The sequence below is a fragment of the Micropterus salmoides genome, unplaced genomic scaffold (genome assembly GCF_014851395.1).
Source record: "Micropterus salmoides isolate LMB-PRFRI ecotype aquatic unplaced genomic scaffold, ASM1485139v1 Ms_hic_scaffold_10, whole genome shotgun sequence".
In the NCBI taxonomy this organism is placed as follows: domain Eukaryota; kingdom Metazoa; phylum Chordata; class Actinopteri; order Centrarchiformes; family Centrarchidae; genus Micropterus; species Micropterus salmoides.
In genome coordinates, this window is record NW_024040041.1 from 3,227,165 (window position 1) to 3,250,845 (window position 23,681).

The window sequence follows — 23,681 nt, forward strand, 5'->3', positions numbered from 1 at the left end:
AAGGCCTGGATATGCAGGCAAAACCCAAAAATAGTGGGATTCTCCTAAACTGATTTTGTGCTACTTTTGTATTGGAGCAGCATGGAAGGGAGGATGCATCTCCTTCCTCCTCCTCCTGCTCTTCTGTTCAGCTTTGGGAGTTTTATGGTTTTGTAGCCGTTTGGCTCCAATGGGGTATTTTTTTTGCAGTCTGGTTTTGTGTGTGTGCGTGTATGAGTGTGTGTGTGTGTGTCCTAGCTCCCTTTGTCTAACTCAGATGCATCCTTAAAGTCCGGGCTGAAGGCATAAATCTCCACCAAAAACACACCCAGGCAGCAGACCCCCACAGACAGGGTGTGCTGTGTAGTTGTTGTTATTAGGCCTACAATCAATTTTTTCGTTTTTTAAATCTCGCGCTATTTTCTTTCCCTGTGATTTCACACCGCTTTGATAGACTGAGGGGGGGGGGCTCAACTTTCCAGAGGGGTGAAACTGGGCCGCACTCTCTTCAGATAATGTTAACAAGAGCTTTTACAGACTGTTTACAGCCTGTAATTTAGCAACCTGCACACACACACACACACACACACACACACACACACACACACACACGCACAAGCACAAGCACACACACGCACACGCACACACCAGGACCCTCAAACATAAAAGCAACGATCATCTGCGGTAATAAAACGGGTGGTCTGGCCTCAACTGGACTTCACTGGCACAGAGGAGGTGATGCACGCAGTTATACTTTCACTTTACCCCCCACCCCCAAACCCACAAATCCCACCAAACAAACAAAAAACAAACAAGGAAACAATCAATATCAAACAGAATCATGGATGCAATCAATAAAAGGTTAGAATATAATATTAATACAATTGAGTGTTTATTGTTTAAGATGTCATTTCATTATTTTATTTGATTATTTCGATTTTAGTTGCTTATTTTGTTTTATTTTGTTTTAATGCAAACACACATACGAGATTATAAGAACAGTAATCATTAAAATGAGTTAGGGTTAGGGTAATGCATTAATGAGTTAATATGACGAGTATATATGAGTTAAACGTACATGACTATTACCAGTAAATACATGAGCCTACCAGCCTGTGCACGAACACCGATATTAAATGCTAAAAATAGTAACAACAAATAAAAGTCAGCTATCTGACAAATATAGTCTAAAACAAAAAAATACAAGTACAGTGAATACATTGTTTATGATATACTAGAAAAAAAGCTTTGTAGTGAAATTGCAGTGTTAGTTCCAGGATGGCCTATTAGAATTTACTACGAAAGGCCTAAACTGACCTTTTACAAACTATAAATCTTCTTGATCTTTAGTTTTGTGCTGTTAGTTTAATCTGTAGGCCTGCCTGAGATACAACTATAAAGAAAGTATTACAGAAAGTAAATGACTTTGTGTGATGTTTCTAATTTAAAGTGCAGTTCAGACCTGCTTTTTTTTTTTCACTTTCCTTTTCCAGTCAAACACGCACAGAGAGGTCTGCCCGCCTGGCTTCAGTTCACTTTCTTTTTTTCTCTCCTGCAAATCCCAAATCAACCGTCACATCTGGCCTCCAATTACAACACGCAGTTTTATTTTAAAGCAGCTTATGTAGCTTTATGTGCGCACTTAACAGAACCATAAAGCCGCATTACAGGCCGCCTTCCCCCCGTGGCCTTACTGCAACCGGTCACTTGATGGCGCTCTTGCTCCACCGATGAAACAGGCCTCGCCCGAGGCTGGTCTTTGTTTTTATGAAGGACACACACACGCACGGGCTCCTTTAAGGGGGTCAAACTTGCCGTATTCCTCTTCTCGGTGTATTTAAAGGGTGCGTTTTCAAAAACAAGTGAGGCGACGAGGCTACTTCTTGACTTTGCTTCAGGTAATCTTGACGTCTGAGGTAGTTCCAGGTCCTTTTCACAGCGTACAGGGGACAAAGAGGAAGGGTTGAGGCCTTGGAAAAATAATAATGCACAGGCGTGCAGGATATGTTGACTATAGGCTTCCAGGAAATGTTTATTTTTCTTGGTGCAAAATTTACACCAAGGACGCTCGCACCTTGCCCACATTCAGGCTCTCCTTGATATACAGGCATGTGTGGGTGCAGAGATTATGTAAGGGCTGTAAGTGCTTGTGTTGGCCTACTGTGTGCCAGAAACATTTTTCCTCATGTACAACATGAGGACAATCCACATCCAGCGCATGTAGGATACACAGAGGTCTTTCTGTGCGAGGCTACTACGGCCTCTCTCTCCTGTTAAATATTTTAATAAGAGCAGATTTGACCCAGAGGACGTGACGTATAAGGACGCAAGGGCTGAAATCGAGTTTTTGACGTTTCTTCCCGCACCACACGCGTCACGGTTAGTTCGGGCGCAGCTGATCACTGCGTCTCTAACGTTCAGCGAGGCCGCTTGTTGTCCTGTCCTGCTGTGTGTATTCTGCGTGAGTGACCTGACAACAGGCTCGTACTGCCTTTGTAGTGGCCTGGCTTTGACAGCGGGCATGTGTGGACAGTTGCTCACGCGCATGGAAGCTGGTCCGAAAATCTGACTTTTTGTGCGCACCACATTCATATCTCACACGCAGACAACAGAGCTCATAAGCAAGCGCTTTATTGGATGTGTAAAACACGGCGCGGTGAAGTTTCGATAAGATCATATTCTGGGTAATAAATTGGGAAATACTGCGGCAATTATTCCTCAGAAAGTCGGGTGTACAATCAGCTGATTTACCACAACACGGTCTGTAATTCTGGCGGGTGCGTGCAACATTTGGGCCTCTTGTGTCAGCCTGTATAATCTCAATGAATTAAATTCGGGTAATGACATTTTTATTTGGCTGGGGTACGCGTGCAATTGACTCGAAAACAGAAAACAGTGCTGGAAATAAAATGATAGCTCCAAAACAAAATAATATGAACTTCCATCACCGATTCCTCATATCTGATTAATCGGCATCTTGCAGGCCCGTAGTGGGCGCAGATTCTGGGAAATTAAGTCTCAATCAAAGTAGAAATAACTCCACAGTGGAGTCTTTTTGTGCTAATCGCTGCACTTTAGGCCATCTTACTTTTTACAACCTAACCTTTCCAGAATGTATTCCTCTTTAGAAAAGCTCTTCTTTACCTCAGCTTCCACCCTGACAGGAAGGGCCATACAGCCGTATGGAAAACACGGCGAATATGACAATTAGTTCCCGGGCAAGGATGAGGCGTTTATGGCCTCCGGTCGCGCAAAGGGCGCGTCGTAAACCCCCCTTTTTTGTTTCTCTGCTGCAAGGGCGTAAACAAGAAAACACTGCCCGTCCGCTTTATAGTTTGTTAAAGCGTTTACAGCCTCTTTCTCTTGGCCTATTACCCTCCTCAGTCCTCCTCACATGTTTATGGAGATCATATTTATAAAAGTATACGATGATCAGAAAGCATGCGCGCAGGGCCCCGGAGCTCCTCTATTTTCTGATCAGCAGCAGCAGTCAGACTCGAATGGAAGACAAGAAAGGCTCCCGACAACTGTCTTTAAAACCCCAATTACATTTATGGGCTAGTACTTGTTAAAACCAATACCAATTAAGAAGCGCTACCCCTCCACTCCCTCTCTCTCTCTTCAGTCTGTGTTAACCTCTCTCGCCCAGGCTCCCTGACATTTTCAGGCCTCATTCACATCGCTCCCATGCAGCCACGCTGTGCCCCTACCCCCTCACCCCACACCACCACCACTCAACCTCAATCTCAGTTTTCAAGTTAGAAAAAAATCAATCTCTTCTTCTGGTTGGTTGGTTTGAAGAGTGGTTGGTGTGTGCTTGTGTGCGCATTTGATCAATTGCAAAGAATTGCAGGCAGAATTCTCATTACCCCCCCCCCCCCCCCCCCCCCCCCCCCCCCCCCCCCCACCACACACACACACACCTCCTTCTCCTTCTTGCTAGATGCTGCACCTATTCTAGTCCCCCCCCCCCCCCCCCCCCCCCCTCATCTTTTCCTCCACCTCCTCCTCTCTTTCTTCACTCTCTCACTCTCCTGGCATTATCACATGCGCGCGGAGCTCCTCGAGCCGACGCCGGGAGACACATAGGCTTACAAGCGCGTGCGGGCACAAGCGAAAGAAAAAAAGTGGGTAGTGTATACCCTTATATGTGCGTGTGTGTAGGGGCTCGTGCGCGTTTGTCTGTGTGCGTGGTAAAGCCAATGGGATGAAGAGCTGATAATAGATGCAAATTATCCCTGAAACCGACAAACACACACACACACATAGCGGGGCCGGGAGGAGAGAGAGAGAGAGAGAGCGCGCGCGAGAGAGAGCCAGAGGGAGAGAGAGAGAGAGAGGGAGGGAGAAAAATATGAAACAACTCATTTGCAGAGGAGTAAATCACGGAAAACCCGTTTGAGAGCGCGACAGGGCTCCCGCATACAGCCTAACACCGGAATTGTGATGCGCACGAGCCCTTCCTCCTCCTCTACTTCTCCCTGTTCTTCTCTTTCCTCTTCTATTTCTTCTTCTTCGCTGGAGATTTTGTGGAATCGGTGTGATTGCTGTTATTGTTGTTGTGGTGGTTGTGGCTGTTACTACTCTGGCCGGCTGCCGTTACCGTTACTCCTCAGACCGCTCGTCTGTTGTGGCCGCGAGGGGAAACACCACAACAACGGTCACCGACACCGGCGGCAGACCTGCCTCACTCTCTCTCTCTCCCCCCCTCTGTCTCTCTCGGTGTGTCGGTGTTTCTCTGCCTCAAACCGCACTACAGAAGCAGAAAAAAAGAAAACACGTTTGAAAGCCGCGGGTCGCTTCCTTCAGCCCCACTCTGACTCTGCCGAGCAGAAACTGAAACAACAATAAACAACAACACAAAAGATGAGTTCATATTTCGTCAACTCGCTCTTCTCCAAATATAAAAGCGGGGATTCGTTACGTCCGAACTACTACGAGTGCGGTTTTACGCAGGACCTGGCAGGCAGCCGGCCCACCGTGGTGTACGGCCCGGGGCTCCGGCGCCACCTTCCAGCACGCTCCGCAGATCCAGGACTTCTACCACCACAGCGCTTCCACGCTGCCCAGCAACCCGTACCAGCAGAGCCCCTGCGCGGTCACATGCCACGGCGAGCCGGGCAACTTCTACGGATACGACGCCCTGCAGCGACAGACGCTTTTCGGGGCCCAGGACGCGGACCTGGTCCAGTACAGCGATTGTAAACTGGGAGGCGCGCCGGGGCTCAGCGGCGAGGACGCGGAGGGAACCGAGCAGAGCCCTTCACCGACGCAGCTGTTCCCCTGGATGAGGCCGCAAGGTGAGGAAACGGACACAGTGCTGGTTTTCGTTTTGTTTTGCCCTTTTCGAAGCATACGGTGCAGAATCTTCTCTGCCAAAGAGGCGAGCGTCCATGTTAGTAGCAGAGCTGCAGCTCCTCCAGGAGAGGAAGACGGGCAGTGCAGAAACACGGGAGGAGGAAACAGTGGAAGAAAGTTGGGAAAGTGGTTTTAAAAGCAGCAGGGCAATTGAAGCTTATTCCTGCCTTCAAAGCGGGAAACAAAAGCACGTTTATGGTTTTATTGGCAGCCCCAAAACTTGTGAATGACTTTAGGGTTTAATTGCCCGGGCCATATACTGAGAGAATGGATGTGAATAGCCTGGATAGAAGCTCAGAGAGAGAGAGAGAGGAAAGCGGTCAAAAATATGTGGTGGTGGTGGTGTTGGTGTTGGTGGTGGTGGGGGGTGGGGGGGGGGGGGGGGGGGGGGCTGAACCTCTTCATGAGAAAGCCTCTCCAAAAACTGAAGATGCCCAGCTCTGAGCTGTTGTTTCAAACCACACAGACCCATTTTAAACACACAGCTCTGACCCGGGTTAAACTTACACTGCTTTCTTTTACTGCCTTGCCTGTGGTCTCCGTGTATTCTTTCTTTGTGGCAAATTCACCATAGGGTTAAAGCAGGGGGATTGCATGTGTGTGTGTGGGTATAGAAGATAGGGGTGAGGGGGTCTTTTTACCCATATTTAGCACCTGCACAACTTCTGGGATCTCTAAAAACTCCCAGGCCTGTCCGATCCGCTGACTCAAATATCAAAATCATCCCAAAGTATCCCTCGGGGGTTCAAATTTAAGCGGGGTTGCTTTTGAGTCTTGTGTGTAGCCTATACATGTGTGAACACTTAGTGGTCTTTGTGTGTTTGTGCACTCACAGCCTGTTTATATGGATCAGGCCCGGTTGGTTCAGTGCGATCAGATTATAAATCTTAAAAGAATGTGATTTTTGAAAATGATTTGCATGACAGGGAAGTCGAGCTTCTAACTGATGGCTTACACCAACACCACAATAAGACTGATTATGCAAGGAGGCATTTTTGTATTAGAGAGACATAGACTTAGAGGCACAGAGAGAGAGGGAGAGAGAGCTGTGAATGGATTGACATGTATAGTAGCCTATTTTGTTTGAGCCCATATTTCTTGTGCTGTGTGTGTGCGTGCGTGTGTGTGTGTGCGCGCGCGCGTGTGTGAGAGAGAGTTTATTGCTTGTGTTCTCGGTTGTGTGACTGCAGACGGGTTATAGCCTGTACAGGACTTTTGTGGCTTCATGATTATGATCATAAAATAGAAAATAATAAATAAAAAATCCCAGATGTGTTTTCACCTCGAACTGCTTTACCTCCATAATTATAAGACCTACATTTCAACCACCTGCTACAGATAATAGTAGGTAATTCACATTTACGCACGCTTTTATAAGACTATGAACGCTTTCCCTGCAGTGTTTCTTCTCCAGTGCCTTCCAGCAGTGTGCGTGTTTCTCCTTGTGTATCTGTATTGACGGTTTCCTGTTTGTGTGGCCTGTAAATTGTCATAATTTACATCGTTAAAGTTATATTATATACTAACACTTGTCTCACTCTGCTCCCCTGTGTGTGCCACGGCTTTTCAAATCATTCCCAGCTTTAAACACGTCCGGCCACACTTATGCGCGGGGCTGAACACGACTTCTTAAGGGGTTTATCCCTTCTTTACCAACGATGGCAGTGTTTAGTACCATGATTAATTGTTTTCAAACAGTATACTTGGGCTTAACTGCGCGCCGGCTCGGCTGCATGCTGCTCCGATCATTCGGGGGCCGAAAAATCGAGTCAAAATAGGAAACCAGGCGTGTCAAGCCGCGCAGGTCTGCGCCGAGAATGCGTTGTATGCAAGCAGTTAGAGCCCGCGCACGGTTTGATGGGGGTATAATCGTTGCTCCGCGTGAGGATTTATTAGTTATAATAGCGGAAAAGGCGGACGGGTCTTTTGTGGGTGAAGCGGGAGGACGAGGCGCAGCGGCGGGGGCGGTTATGCTTCCCGTTTACCTCGGAAATTCCCCTTTAACGAGTGGGTGCATTTCATAATTTGTCTTATAAGAGGGGTATCGCCTCCTCCACACCCTTTATGTTCTAACCCCAGCACAGAAGGAGGCTCATGCACTGAATATGTCTTGAAATACTCATGAGCCCCCGAGCTGGAGCTTTAATATCCGAGTTTGATTGTGAATATGAGCCGTTTTACGACTTCCACTGCTGTGGTTAGAAATCTGGGTAAATCACTTTCTCTGTACGACTTTTAAAATGAAAAAAAGAGAATACAATCTGATTTGCCCGAAGAATTAATGTATATATTTTAAAGATATGCTTATTGGTGTATTTAGCCTCGGCTCTCATTGGCATATGTTGTCAAGTGGAAACCTCGTTTCTCCTTCCTCCAAAATGTCAACTGCCAACTGCCAGGCATTTGTTTAGATCTTCTTTAATTGCATTGTAAAGGTTTCGAATGTAATAGGTCTTCAAAATATCTCATAATCCCAAGGCTTGTATCATTTTCTCAGACCTAAAAGAGCATATGATCTTTCATGCTGAAACAGGAAAATGCCAAATGCCAAAAAAAAAGGCCTAAATTACGATGTATTCCTCCAAAAGCTGTCTGAGTCATCTCAGCTGTGAGAGGTATGAAAGGTGGGGTGTATCCTCACACACTTTGTGCAGTGTACTGACGCAGCCAGGGTTGCAGGTTAAATCCCCCGTGCATGTTGCGCCGTCAAAACCCCTTCGGATCAAAGCGCCCATAGTGTCATTTTAACCAGGAAAGTGTTTCCCATTTCCCTTAATTCATGGCTGGTGACAGCAGTGAATGTGGCGCCCATCCCTTCAGTCCCTACAGCACGAAATCACGGCGCCAGCCCTGTGACAGATAACACATACAAGACATTGACATCACTTACTTAAGTTCATGCATTTCCATGAAGACTCTCTTGTCTTCTTCGGGCTGCTTTACAATAAAATGCAGCTGTGTGCCCATAAACGGACACTGTGAACATCCAAGACATGAGAATCACAGAACTTTCTTAAAAGTAGAAACCATCCAGCTGGCTTTCTTAGACTTCTATGTGATTGTAGCAGGACATCTTCCGTGTGTGTGTGTGTGAAATAAGGAAATGACACCTGAGAATTAAAAAAAAACACAAGAAATATTTGAATTCTGCTAATCATCCGTGGTATGCGGCGTGCACTGTTCTTTTTAGGATAATGCAAAACTCGCTTACTATCTAGATTTCCCTTCAGATCAGTGATTTAGAAGCGTTTTTACTTCAAAGCTTTATGACCACTCTTATATGTTGTCCGCGGCACAGAGCTCATAATAATCAAAGCAGAAGAGAAACAATTGTATTGATATGCAGTACAACCACTTACACAAATGCCCTGTATGTAAACCAGCAAACTGTCGGGAGTTTGCTGAAAGGCTTTCACGGTTAAACGTGTCAGTTGTATTGGTCCTCTTTATAAAGAGTATAAATACTGAACTGAAATAACGTCTAGCTTATAATATAAAATAGTGACTGATTTTCATAATGTGCTTAGATTTACTGGCACCCGTGCTGAAAAACGGGGCTATTAAGCATTTTATGTTATAATATCACCCAGTTTGATTGGATAAGCGTGCTAAAAAAAAGCTTTTAAGGGGGGCGTCTGCCTGTCCTCGCTTGGTTCATCCAATGCAGGTAAATTATTCTATTCCACAGACTATTCATTGAGGAAAAAACATAATGCACCTTTTTCCTCCCACGCATGTGTGTGCAGAAAACACAGTATTATGTTGTGTCTGTGAACCGGGTCTGTAAAAACAGAAACACAGTTTTCAGCAGAGAGAACGGTTGCATGTGGGACACAATATCTTCATCTTCCCTTGTCATTATTTGAAACCTTTCTAATTAAAAGTATTTGTTCGTCATTAGAGGCAGCTCTTTAATCTCTGTAGGCCTACTCGTCGTTGCTGTGCTGTGGGATCCCTTTTCCCTTTTCAGATATGATGTATTTATAGCATCAAATATTCATGTGCACTTCTGTAAGTGCTCAGTAGATCCGTCTGCGTTATAGAAGAGTCTGTTTTAATAATGACTGCCGCTGGCTGATGGTGAGGTGTGGTCGAGTTCTTGATGGATTGAAAGAGTTTATGTTTCTGTTCTTGGACTCATGTTTCAAAGAGTAGTAGTAAGGATAGTGTGTGTGTGTGTGTGTGAAAGAGAGAGCCCTGAACATTTAAGTCACATGAAGATCACGTGATTTTAAAATGTGGACTTCTCTGTCACGTGTTGTAACTATTCTAACATTAGGGACATTTTCTCTCACACCTCAGGCTGCAGTATGTATCTACAGTGGACTATCTATGTAGGCTAGACTATTTGGGATCACAGTGTTACGGCAAATTCACAGGCAAATGTTGACCATGTTAACTCAAACAAAGAACCAAGGAGTTTGGCCAAAAGTATTTCCTCCTAACATCAATCACATGAACAGGAGTCAACTCTAAATCCAACCCCACCTCTACCGCCACGCACATAGTAAAAAAACCTAACAACACGTTTGACATTTTCAGAGTTTCTGACTTTGAAAAATTGTGCCATCACTTGTCATAACATCCAGTTAGGCCTATGTGTGCTTGTTTTTTATATAGGCTAAGGGGTCACTGTGAAGGGAGGTGACATGCTTATGACCACGTTAACCCGTTATGTAGCCTAGTGTTCTAATAATGTCCTCTCTCCCGTGTCTCCCTCTCCTCACCCTCCCCACCTCACCCCCAGTAGCTGCTGGTAGGAGGCGGGGCCGGCAGACCTACAGCCGCTACCAGACCCTGGAACTGGAGAAGGAGTTCCTGTTCAACCCCTACCTGACCCGTAAACGCCGCATCGAGGTGTCGCACGCGCTGGCGCTGACGGAGCGACAGGTGAAGATCTGGTTCCAGAACCGGAGGATGAAGTGGAAGAAGGAGAACAACAAGGACAAGTTCCCCAGCAGCAAGAGCGAGCAGGAGGCGGTGGAGAGGGAGAGGAGGGAGAAGGAGCTGCGGGATGGCGGAGGAAGTGGGGGAGGTGGAGAAGGTGGAGGTGGTGGAGGAGGAGGAGGCTCGGTGGCGGTGGCGGGCACAGCGGGGTCTCAGGCCGTGAGTGAGGATTGCTGCGAGAAAACCCACAAGCAAATGTAGGGAGGATAGCGGTGAAATTTGGGGGGAGATAGAGGAAAGGGGAGAGAGATGGGGGAGGAGGAGGCTGTAAATGTTGGACAGGATGGGTTGAGGGTGGGTGAGGGGGGGCGCGGGGCTGTTTTTGTCTTAATTGAGGCCAATGGAATGCCCCACTGTCTCCATGGTTCAATAGATGGAAAGGAACTTGAGTCTCCAAAATGGCTACCGGCAAGCTGGACGGACTGAAGGGGGCTCGCGCCTCTGTCTGATGACTGTAGAAACCGCTGGAAGAAAAAAAAACCCGCAATGAAGCAAGAATGAACTTTTAAAAAATAAAATTGATGGGGCGGGGTGGATCAATCCAACTCAAACAAACATAGTCTACTCTAGTGTTTAAACAAACAAACAAAAAAAAATAAGAAAGAAAAATGATAGCTTCCTTTCTTTGTGGAACAATTATTGTGGAAACATTTCTATATTGTTAGAAGTTTATCATTAACAATTTTATCTTTGGCAGCTGTATAGTTTTTAAGTTAAAAAATGATGATGGTGCACTTTTTACTGTACTTCTCACTTCTATGTTGTTGTTGTTGTTGTTATGGCAATGATTGATGATGGTGATGATGACGATGATGATGACGTAGCAATTAATGAAATTTCCAACAACATGAAACTGCCTATTTATGCCGTTTTAGTAGGTCGGGTCTCTTTTTTACACACTCTAATTGTCGTTTCTCGTTTTAGTTCGTTTTTTGATCGATGGTGTTTGTTTTATGTTGTCTTCTTTTTCTCTTTTTGGGTAAAAAGCATGCGCACAGTGCAGATTAAAAAAAAGAGAACATTCATAAAAATAAAAACGTCATAAAAAAATGTTGCGTTCTGCATTTAATGTGAGGCACAGTTCTTTTGGCTGTGAGGATGGATTTTTATTGTTGTACTGTTTAATTTTGTATCAGTTTAGAAGAAATAAGAAGCAGGCTCGCCTGTTAGCTGTCAACTCTCCTTAAAAGAAAGGAAGGAAGAAATGTTGGATGTGGCCTCTTTCCTTTCTCCTCCTTTTTATCCACACTTTCCCCCCATCCTTTGCCCCCCCCCCCTTCTTTTTCTTTCACCTCCTCTCATTTCACTTCTATCATTCCCTTCCTCCTTGTGTCTCTCCTCTCTGTACACTCTGTCAGCACCCAGACTGATAAAACCGTTCAGTTCACGAGGCCAAACATTTAAGCCTCGACTCGGAAATCTCCTCTTAAAACAACATACCCCCCCCCCCCCCCCACACACACACACACACACACAATCCACATCCCATCCAAACATCACTTTATTTATGGCCCGCGGTCCTCTATCTCCACTTATATTATTACACTGTCTTTCATCATCATCACGGTGACGACTTGAGGTCGGATTGTTTCCATATGGGAAGGCCAAACTCACTGAGCATTCATAGCCTATTTACACATGCATTATACAGACGGGGGACGAATGAAAAAGAGTGGATAAACATTTGAAATGCAGATTCCTCTGTGCACCGAGGCTCACGGACTGGTTTGGTGAAGATGAAAATGATGTGAATGAAATGTCAGCTGATCTCAACCCAGTTTCACACCTATGGCTTTGCTCCAACACGTCAGACAATGCTCTCCACCAACAAATTATATAATATAAACTTTTATCTTCAAATCTTTTTAGTCATGCAAATCTGTCTCTCTCTGCTGTACCCAGGCCTCTCTTGCACAGCAATGGGGATGTCATGTGGAGGGATGGTGTGTATCCTTCCACAGACTCGGCATAGAGCACTGAAGCTTTTCTGGAGGCTGGTGGTGGCCTGACTCCATACTGAGTCTCGTCGTGTTGCTTTCTTCCTGTCATTTGTCACCCATCTGTATATCAGATATTTGTACATTTTATATTAATATGGAAACAGCTTTTGGGGTTCACGTTTTTTCATGTGCGATAGGAAGACAAACGCAGCCGAGGGAGTGTGTAGTTTTGGTTTGAGTTTCATTATTGAGACAGAGGCTGCAGACACAACCCCAACTGTCTCCACTAAGTGACAAAAATCAGGCACTGAGTGAATAAAATGCGCCTTTCTGTTTCAGGAATCCAATTTTCAAAATAAGAGTGCACAATAATGTGCATTTTTACAATGCTGTTTCTGGCTTTATGCTTTAACAAAGGAAGACAACAAGAGGAGCATTAATGGGTATCTTTGATTGTCGTAAAGTTGGTGGAATCACCAAATAAAGATTTAGATAAAGAAAGATCCAAATCAAAGTAGTAAAGCGCAATATGCTTGGACCTAAGTTCCAAAAACCTGGAATCTGGAAGCCCAAACATTGATAACATATGCACGCACAACTCCTCTATGGCCTGTTAAACATTACACTCAGCCCGGAGATATTATCTCAGTTCGGCATGGCTAGGAAAGGTCAAAGTCGTGGATACGAAACTAAGCACGAAGCAGAGCACCTGCATGCCAGGTGAGTTTCCTCTGGATCCAGTGCCAGGGACCAGAACTAATCAGACCTTAACTCAAAGGCGGATGTGATTTATGCTGAATGGCCTGGAGAGTGAAGACACGTAGCCTGTAGCCTACCATCAGTTAGTTATGTGGTTCTTCTTGTTCTTCTTCTCCTCCTTTTCTTGTTGGAATTTATAATGGATTCGGTAACGTGTTTCTTCTCGGAAACATCCATCAACGCTCACTTGCTTCCAGCACAAACTCAGGTTTCTAGTTTTGTTTGTCCAGCCTATAGCTCTATTAGTTCAAATGTGGGCGTTACTGCAGAATGATTTTCAAAGTGACATGTTTGACTGCTTCCATAAACGTCCTTCTGTAATGTTGTTTACATGGTCTTCATGTCCGTCTGCAGTGACCAGTCAGCAGCGGTACACTGTTAGCTGGGAGCAAACAACAGCCCGTTTTGTTCTGCTGCGTGGGACCCTCTCTTCTGCATGTGTGGTCTCTGAAAAGTAGGAGTTGGGATAAGACGACGTTGGTGGATAACAGGGGAAATCCATCTCCTCTTTTAGTCTTCTCGGCAACTTTACGCACGTGCCTGAAGCCACTCCATTCAAAGCCTAATCAATATCCCATCTAATAGTGTTTTCCACTTTTTGCACACGGCTCAACCCGCCCCCAACCCAGCAAGCGGGACAGTAAAGATTGAAGTTTGAAAGCGATGTTTGTCAGCCTCAGCCGTTTCGTTTTCCAGCTCTACATGCACTCGGTGATTAGTGGACACGTTCTGAACTGCTGCGTATTGATTCTGTTTTATAGATTATATTGTTTGTTGTGTGTGTGTGTGTGTGTGTGTGTGCGCGTGTGTTGCAGCTAATTTCTTCCAATATAATATTGCATCCTGAGGGAAACCCCGTCGGCCATTGGGCATCTTGACATCACATGGACTCGAGGTCACGTGGTCCACGAGGCTATGTGCGGGAGGGGAGGAGATGAGTGGGGTGGGGTGATTTTCTTTCTCTTTTTTTTGGTGTAAATCTCGACAGTAATACCCCGCCAATAATTCACGGTACCTCGTAAAAAGTCGACATTAAAGCGCCCCGGGCCTACAAATCACTGGCGCCAAATTATGAGTTCGCTCGCCAACGCGCTGTTTTCCAAATACCAACAAGCCGCTACGAGCTGCTCGGCTCTGCTCCTCACAGACTCTCCAACTTCTCCCTTTCCGCCTTCCTCTGCTGCTCCTGGCGTGTCTTCTTCGTGCGCCCTCGAATCCAGCAAATATCACCTCCATGTCTCCAGTGGGAGAGGCAGCGGAGGGCCCCCTTTCCCTCCCTCCTCCGCTTCTTCATCATCGTTCTGTATGTCACTTTCGGGATTGAACCGGAGCAGTGGGAGTACTCAGCCCGGTGCCCATCCTTTCAATCCCTCTGAAGTGCTCACAGGAGGGGCTTATTGCGCGACGGGAGCCGGGCCCATGTGCTCCTCTCTACAGGGGTGCGCCGCGGAGCAGCTCCCCGGTCGGCCTCAGTTCTGCTCTTTGGCCGCCAGGTTCCCTGAGCCGGACTGCAGCAGACAGAGTAACCCGGGGCAGCAGCAGCGGCACTTAAACGAGCAGGGGCTTCGGATTTACCCCTGGATGAGAAGCTCAGGTGAGGAGAGAGGAGGTGGGTGCTGGGAGGATTATTGGCGAGGCCCTGGGAAAATAGGGGACGTGATGGGTGCTGTGAGTGTTGGGGTGATGGGGTGGGGGGGGGGGGGGGGGGGGGGGTGTTATTAGTTCGACTCAATGATTACGTTAAACGCTCTTTAAACTGTTGGCCTGGTTGCGCTGCCAGTAGCTGAACTATGCCTGTCTGCCTCTTTCTCTCTGCCTCTTTTTTTTTTTTTTTTTTTTACAACTTCTCTATCTTTGCAGATCTTTTATTGGACTGCGACCTCCATAAAACCATAATTTAAGACTTGGTGAATATTCATTAGGTGGTATTGTGTTTAAGAGGGGACAACCACCGGTTAAAGTGCTCACGGCTATCGCTCATATTCAGTGTGTGGCTCAGCTCAGCTCAGCCTCTCCGCCCTGGTAGTTTTGTGTTTCCTTGTCAGTCCTAGGTGATCCAATGAAAGCCCATTGTGCTATTGCACTGTCAACCCAACCCGCTATAAACACTATAAATTAGCAGATGGGTTTGATCTCTGAATGCCTGCTCTTTCCCCCGACTGTAAAAGCGGCTTTGTGCGACAGCAGCGGGCTGGATCCTGAATGGATGCAGGGCCTCGGAGCCTCGAACCACAACAAACACAAACAGCACAAAGAACATTTTTACGTTTGCCTTAATATACTGAGTCGTTGCGCGTAAATACCGAGAAGTAGGGTGCGAGTGTTTGTGCGTCAAACGTGCGTAAAAGTAGAGCTGCTCTCAAAATCAGCAACTTCGAATCACACAGGACCCGCATTTGAACACTTGTATTTTTAAAACTACCTCACACACACACTTACACACACGCAGATTGCAGAGCTCAGTCGGGCTCACTCTAAAATTGTTTTTGGACAAATCAGGTCCCTCCTCATTAGCAGGAGCTCTTGGCGGCTACTGGACAGCTTTTCGTCGTCGCTGCAGGCCTCCTCGTTAATTTCCGTCACCATACCACTGCCGTGCATGTGTGTGTTTGCGTGTGTGATAGAAAGCGTCTATCGGTTCTATCGGTTGTTTTTTTTCATTTGGAGAGCTGTGTGATGAAGAGGGTGGAAAGTGCATCATGAAATCAAAAGTATTTTATTTGCTTTGGTTTTAGGCTTATAAAGTCAAACCAGTCCGTTTGGTCTGAAAACCAGAGCGGATAAGGCAGAAGATATTATATCATATTCTAAAATATTATACACAGCAATGGAACAAAATAGGCTATACATTTCATGACCTGATATGAGAAACAAAATAACGTTTGGGGTTACATCCATGTTATAGCCTATACTTTCACACGATTATGTCATCACACAAAATAAATGATGTGTATTCCGGCAAAATAGAAAATATGTGAACGAAACACACATACACAGTAGCCTATAGAAGGAGGGTGAAACATTTGGAACGAGGGTGGATGTGGTTGCGGAGGGAGAAGGTTTGGTGGCGTCGGGCCAGCCAGACTGCACAATGAATTTATAGATTTTAATTTAAATTCGATTGGATTGGAAGGAAACGTCCCGGATGTTCCCGTTAACACAACAAATAAGTAACACATGAGTGCTTATTAAAGGAGGCGCTCGAGCTCTCACAGGGACGCGCATGAGCACCCATAAACACACTAACTCACTAGGCTACTTGTTTTATAAATGTATTTTAGTATTATATGTATTTGCTGTGAGTGTGTGTGTGTGTGTGTGTGTGTGTGTTTTAGTGTGTGTGTGTGTGTGTGTGTGTGTGTGTGTGTGAGAGCGAGCACAATACAGCCCCTTCTCGTTGTTGATTGCGAGAATTCCAACTTGCGCTCGAGCGCGAACAAATCACCGCAGACAGCGCGAGAGGAAAACATATTACCAGTGGAGATGAATTCTCTCTCTCGCTCAGTCACACATAGCACAAATGATCGCCTCGCCATGCAGTAATAAGGTAGGGACACACAGATAAACACACACACACACACATATACTTGCATAGACGTACTACATCACACACACTTCCACGCTGCTGACACTCAGTCACTCACACATGCTGACCGCTGCCTTCAATAAACTGTGGCTGGCGCGCACAAATACACGCAGACGGACACGCAAGTTGTAAGAAGAATCACGCGTGGAGGACAACATGATTGTGGTGAAATACATTTCGTTTAAGCTTGAAAAGTATTTCTGCCCAGGGCGGGCGGTGGGTAAGGCTTTGTGAAGATGTTTCAATATTTAACATTTTGATATGAACTAGATTGGGTCCTTCGCAAATGTTTGACTGCTTTGACCAAATATAGTAAAACGAGAATTCATAAACAAATGTAGCCTATACCGTATGTTTCGTAAGTATGTATTTTTTTTTTGTGAATGTAATTTTAATTTTGTGTTGTTTTACTCTCTCTTGCTCCACTCAAAGCAATGTGACCAGGACAAAATAAAAGAAAGCAAGCTCTTCATTTCAAACAATACAATGAAATCCTTACATAGACCCTCACAAGAATGAGAAAGACATCACACAAAAAAGAATATTCATATGACATGGAAAGTGTCACCCAATGGAGGTAAAAACAGCTAAGGGGTCAGTGGAAATCTCTTGATAAAGAAGTAACTAACTAAATAAATAAATAAAGACTTTCATCTTTTGCTAAAATGAGAGTGTGTGTAATGCAAGAAGAAGTAAAAAAAACACAGTCAGTTCAAATGAAAAGCTTCATAAGCATCATCTGATATTGTTTGAAGTTTATATTGGGTCAAATCTGTGACACACTGAATTCATCCAGAGGACAGCCTGAATGCACCGCCACACAGAAATACACTGAACAGTAAGGATTCATTGTCAGCAGTTAAGTATACTACACACAGCACCATCGGCAGAATTACAGAAATACTGAGGTCATGAGATAAGTCACCCCCCCTTCCCAATTTCATAATGTATGTATTTACCTAAAGTTAATTATCAGCAGTGTCAACATGGCCGGGTCAGCATGTCTATGCATGACCTGGACAGTATGGAAAATGTGTAGTCTTTGCCAGAGAAGACCTGGAAATCAATTTAAAGTAAATACATGTTCTTTTCTTCAGCTCACACCCAGAAAACAGCCAGTTGGAGGCTGAGGATTTATGTCCCAAAGATTTATGTCAGACACTGTGAAAATGTGGTGGACTACATTTCTGATTAGCATGTGTCTGTCTTCTAAACAGAGCTCAGCTGCGGTGCCCTGCAATGACTAAAGATGTAATTCTTTACAGGCTGGTCAATGCTTTTTATTGCTGCTCAGACGATCTGCAGAGTAAGTCAGGGCCTATTTCAAGATACTAGACCAGCAGAAATATCACTACAAACCTTAGACATTAAAAGTGTATTTGGTCAGTTTTGTTGAGTTTCAATTTCTAAGTGGAAAAAAAATATTTATGAAAATTCTTTTCATGGGAATCTGCAGAGGAAAAGAGTTTAGTGGTCTGTGTGGCCTGCAGACGACCCCTGTGAAAATATGCCCCAGTTTCTCTTTAACCTTCAGGCACTGTGTGACCTCGCAAAGACAGAAGGTCAACAGGATTTCTGTGGTCTTTACTCAGCACATGTCACTTTTTCTTTTTCTTTTGTAATCAAATTAAAAGTGCTCCAACATGTCTTACACCAGGAGCCTGACTCTCACCATAGTCCTACCTAGATTATGGGTAAATATATGCAATGTGCAATCCTGAGTCAAATTCCTCGTATGTGTTCACACACCTGGCAAATGAAGCTGATTCTGAATATCTGCTAACTTTATTCAGGGGAGCTGCTATGGAAGACCCGCCACAGCACATCAGCAACCCCTATCAGTCAGATTTCGCAGCCTTTTCTGCCTTAAATTCCCCCTTTAATTATTTAGTTGACTCAAATCCACATGCAGGGCCTACCTCCTTTAATGCTAAACACAAGGTGAAGTAAATATTGAACACAGGCCCAGAGAGACAGCAGCTGAACCCACATTATTTAGTAACTGTTTTATGGTGTTTACAAAGCCACAAGTCAAATGTGTTTGCCAGGATGTGGAGGTGGCAACAAGTGGCTTTGGATATAGTTAACAAGACCAAGATTCAAAAAGATGATTAAGAGGTTATAAGTATTTATTTATTTATTTGTTCATTTAGGCAATAAATGTATTTTTTAAAGTAGTTATTTATTGAGACAGTGTAGAGACTTTTGAAAACGGACTGTTGGATTTGTCTTTAAAATGAAGATAAATACATCTTTTCTTCTTATCTTATGCACCTTAGCTGCACATGGCTGGGAGATGTGTGGGGAAGCCTTTATCTCATCATTTTTACCTAATGAGTCATACTTTTAGCTTATCAAATCAGATGTTTTACTAAGAATAAGTATTTTAAGTAGGCCTACACGTTTTTCCACTTGGATATAACAAAGGGAAAAAAGTATCTTGTAGCACAATATTGACCATAACCTTAACCCCCTACAAAGCCAAAAGCTAGCTAAGTCAAAATGATGACATAATGTAAAAATGTGAAATTACTTAGTAAAAATATTGACCTAAACTGAAAGCTTACCAGCATAAGTTTGACATATCTCACATGGTCTTATATTTTCTCGATCGAAATGGACTTCCATACTAACCTATTGGATGCAAGGGAGAAAAAAAAAATCTTGCACCAAAATATTTCAGCTAACTTTAACCTGAAGATTTTGTGGGAATAATACTCATGATCAATCCCTAACAGATGACTTTCTTTGAGCTGGGAGATTGTTGAAAGGATGTGCGTGTTCTTGTGCGTGTAGGTGCCGACAGAAGGCGGGGGCGACAGACGTACACGCGCCACCAGACCCTCGAGCTGGAGAAGGAGTTCCACTTCAACCGGTACCTCACGCGGCGGCGACGGATCGAGATCGCGCACACACTCTGCCTCACGGAGCGACAGATCAAGATCTGGTTCCAGAACCGTAGGATGAAGTGGAAGAAGGAGAACAGGGTGGCCGGGAGCGGCCCCCCTACAGCAGCTTTACCGACTGCTGAAGAAGAAGACGAGGACAAGGGCTAACACATGACAGATTACACACAGTTGGTTTTCAGGTTTTATTTCTTGAACTACATTTTCATTAGTGCTGTAGGGGTACCTGAAATAAAAAGTGACCTTTGCCCTGCAGTCAGGTTATTGCCTACAGCAAACAACTGCCAGTAGGAGCAAAATGCAATTTAAATTAAAATTTGTTTTTTTATGAGCAAAACACATGTAACTTACATCAGTTTACAGTTAAATTCATGTATTTCAGATTACAAAAAGGCAGCCTAGTCTGCAAATAATACAAGGAGGTTAAACTACTAACTACTAACCACCATGTAAACATCATATTTTAGTCATGATCAGGATGTTTTTAGCTCCTCTTGGTCTCTTAAACATGTGGAGAAGTGACAGTAGGGAGACAAATTCAGGGTCCTACTTTAAAGAAACATCTTTAGCAATAAAAAATTAAATCATATTCATGCGGGGTTCTTCTTAAAGGACCAATTTCTGGTCCACTCCACGGGAGGTGATCTCCTGCAGAAAGGGACAAAATAGTTAAGTCAGTGAAACCGCAGCAGTTATGATTTATGTGGATACAAAGCTTATTGTTATAATTCCTACACAGAAAGGCTAGTGACACAAGTGAAATAAATTAGCTATGTGTTATGCTATTAAAATATTAGACTTAAACTGCTGTTTACCAGGATTTTAGAAATACTGAGGTCAGGAGACCTGATTCCCCCTGCAGATCCCCACCCATTTCAGAATTTTCTTTTTGCCTGGCAACGAACCAAATTCTGCCCAATTTTCTGAAAAGGTGAGTTAAACAAATCACAAAATGTCACGTTTTTTTCCTTTAACTGAAATCTCCCTTGTGGTCCAGATTTTTAGAGCATTTGTACAGGCATGTATTTCTAGTGGAGAACTTTGCGTTTTCTTTACTTTTCGTAATCCACTAGAAAAAAAGTCAACAGAATTGTTGTCGCTCAGGACCTTGTTGTCATCAATATTAGCTACAACCTAACTGTCACCAGTTTGCACTTGTGTTTAAAGAAAGACTGGGGGGGGCTGCTGACTGTGTTGCTATACCTGATTATATTTCAGTTATAAGGCTGCTAACACACAAGGTATATACAGTAAGTACAGAGTTAAACTCTGTTAAATGAAATAATTAATATCAGCATGATTTAAGTAGCCCTAAACAACTGTGAGGAGACATTTCATGAAATCATACACTTAAGAACACAAAATTAAAAGGGATATAAGAAAGTCAGAGTTTCATTCTGCATGCCTCTTTAAGCTATTTCCTGTATTATAAGCTTTTAAAATTAATTATAGGCTTTTTTTCTGTATTTGCACCAGTGCTTTCATATTGTGTGAGCTATACATGTTCAGATTAAAACGCACTTTTCTTTTCTTGTATGTAAATAATAAATAAATATAGTGGACTGCAGTGAGTTTGCTGTGATATCTTTCAGTCTCTCTTTCATCTGGAAATATTTTACAGCTGCTAACATTTTTCACGTTTCTGTGGTTCTGTTGGAAGATAAATCTAATTTATAACATGAAAATAACCTCTACAACCCCTATTACACTGTCAGCAAGAATAATAAAGACAGTTCAGGACGGTTACATTTCATCAATAAACATCTGACAAAATAATATGTCTGGAGTAACAGCATGTTTTCCATCCCGTCAAGCTGCAGTTTTGAATAAGTAGCTGAGAGAGTAAATAAAATAGCAAATAAATGTTGTGGTATTATCATGTAGTTCCTATGTGGCATAGAGTCATTCAGGACAGGTCCAAGACATGGATTCTTGTGTGGTCAGTAAGTTTTCATATATGTATTAGTGTACAAACAGTTTCTATCTTCTCTAACCGGAAATCACTTTATACAAATTATCTACATAGACATGTAAACATCATGTATGTACGTAGGACTTGGGGGGCAAAGGGGACAGAGATTGCGGACACAAAGATGCTAGAATGCTTGTGCGCAGGGAAGGAGGGTCCATAGAGAATTCCTATAGGTCCGGAATATTGTGCTGCGCCCCTGACCACATATAAACATTTTGGGTTTTCCATTAAAAAGAGTTTCTGTGAAGCATGTTATTACAGGAAAATATGTACATGGCATGTTCAGGTACAACAGAGATTTTCAAATGTGGGCAATTTGTGACACTGATTAACTTTCAGTTCGCAATCTGATGAAGTTATGAAGTTCTCCCACGAGCTAAGAGAGTCTGTCAGAAAGCAACCCCTTTTGGTTGTACCTCACACACACTCACACACACACACACACACACACACACACACGATAACACAGTATTAAGTGCCAGCGCGATCTTAAAATATCCTCACCTTGTTTACAGGTTTAAAAGCATTAATGGGCTGTTACCCAATGGCTAAATGGCATTCACAGCTTCAGCATTTACACTTGCATCTTTGTTGACCCAGACCATGAGATGCGTTTGAAAGCGCCAGAGACATGGAATTTGACTTGATTTTATTTATTTAGTTATTTTTACGTTTGAATTTTTTAATATTGAGTATCTTTTCTGAAACGGACTGAAACTCTTCTTCAAATATCTTTATTTTGTTGGATAGCACATTGTGAAATTGCCCAAGCTCGACACGCTGTAACAAAGACTGAATACACATGGAAGATGCTATGTTTTGGCTCCAGTGTCTGAATATGTTACACAAAAAGTTGAAAAATACATTACAATACACAACACCCGTTTCGAGATAACACTTTGTAGCCAACACCAAAAAGCTGGTGGACATTTATCCCGCCATCACCAGTTCGACATTCAGAAAAAATATAAAATAGGCTAATGAATCCAAAAAAAAAGAGGAACAGATTTTGCACTACTACCCATTTTAAAGCACAAAATATTCATGTTTCATTTCCAAAATTCTGATCCTTCTGTTTTGTCCTCAATAAAGGTGATTTCAGAACAATATAAAATCTGTCTCCCATTTGAAGGATTTTTTAAAATATTCACACATTCATTATATTTGAAGATGTCTTGCTGTGTATAACAAGCAGCCATATCACGTTGGATTTTTTTTAAATCTTACTCCCTCCAGAGCGGCAGACACCCTGCGCACAGCACAAACTGCGGAACAGCGGGCAGGTTCCCCCGCCTTTTACCTGAGTTACGACGAAAACATCCAGGTCTTCTGGATTCAAGCCGCCCAAAGTGTTGCCAAATCTAAACGACATTTCTAATAGACATGAGAGACACTGCCTCTGGAAGTCCTCGACTGTCTGTAGACAGCAAAAAGAGCAGTGGACTGGCGGTGTGTGGGGGGATGTTAGCAGGTCCTAATGTCTTTATTGCCTCCATGAAAAGGCCGGAAACCCCAGTAAAAGCAACAAACACAAAGACAGCAACAGAACGGGAATCGAGCGGCCTGTTTGTGCCTCCTGCTCTGTGTTGCAGCTTTGTGCTCTGTTAATTTTTAACTCGGGACATGTGCACAGAGGAAGCGCTGGATCCGCATCTCCTGCTAAGCAGACACCCTGCTCTTTGGGAAGGTGACGTGTTGGTCACAGAAGGTTTGAAATCAGGATTTCAGGATTCGGAACTATATGTCTGAATGATGTCTGTGCTGGACACCGGTTTTCTAGGCCTACCATCCAGACGTATATTGTTTAGACTTGCCAGTGTCCTTTATTTAGTCCGGTTGACAGCAGATTAGACAGAAATCCTGGCTGAAGTCCTACATGTGAATTGGATGTTTTACAATACACATAAGAAGACGGTAATGAACGCGGACTGAGGAATCCAGAAATAGATGATCGGGTATGTTGTGCAGTATTCGCTGCATGGTTGAAATCGGATGTTTGGGTTGTTAAATGTTCCCCAAACCTTTTAACTTGTCCAATACGCTGGTTTTGAAAACGCAATATTGAAAACAGTACTTTGGACAAATTCTGGATTTGGACCGTGAGGTATTATTGACGCAGGCCTTGGATTTTGGGCTCCTGTGTGGGAGGACAGAAACTTAATTAACCAAATCAAGTTGTACAAGCAATTAAACACGTTAACGCCTGAGTCCAGCGAAGGGAACCAATCCCACTT

At 43.8% G+C, this 23,681-nt stretch overlaps 2 protein-coding genes across 2 annotated transcripts; both read left to right on the forward strand.

The window, feature by feature from the left end:
- The first annotated feature begins 4,098 nt into the window (after positions 1 to 4,098).
- On the forward strand, positions 4,099 to 11,328 carry hoxb8a (homeobox B8a). Its single transcript, XM_038691934.1, is given in 3 exon segments — positions 4,099 to 4,973; positions 4,975 to 5,279; positions 10,088 to 11,328. Coding segments are annotated over 3 exon segments (831 nt in total). The 5' UTR covers positions 4,099 to 4,845; the 3' UTR covers positions 10,486 to 11,328.
- Positions 11,329 to 12,839: 1,511 nt separating this feature from the next.
- Positions 12,840 to 21,042, forward strand: hoxb7a (homeobox B7a). The gene is made up of 2 exons (XM_038691945.1): positions 12,840 to 14,577; positions 19,366 to 21,042. Exons 1-2 carry the CDS (start codon positions 14,055 to 14,057, stop codon positions 19,623 to 19,625), a joined length of 783 nt encoding a protein of 260 aa, XP_038547873.1. The 5' UTR covers positions 12,840 to 14,054; the 3' UTR covers positions 19,626 to 21,042.
- The last annotated feature ends 2,639 nt before the right edge of the window (positions 21,043 to 23,681 follow it).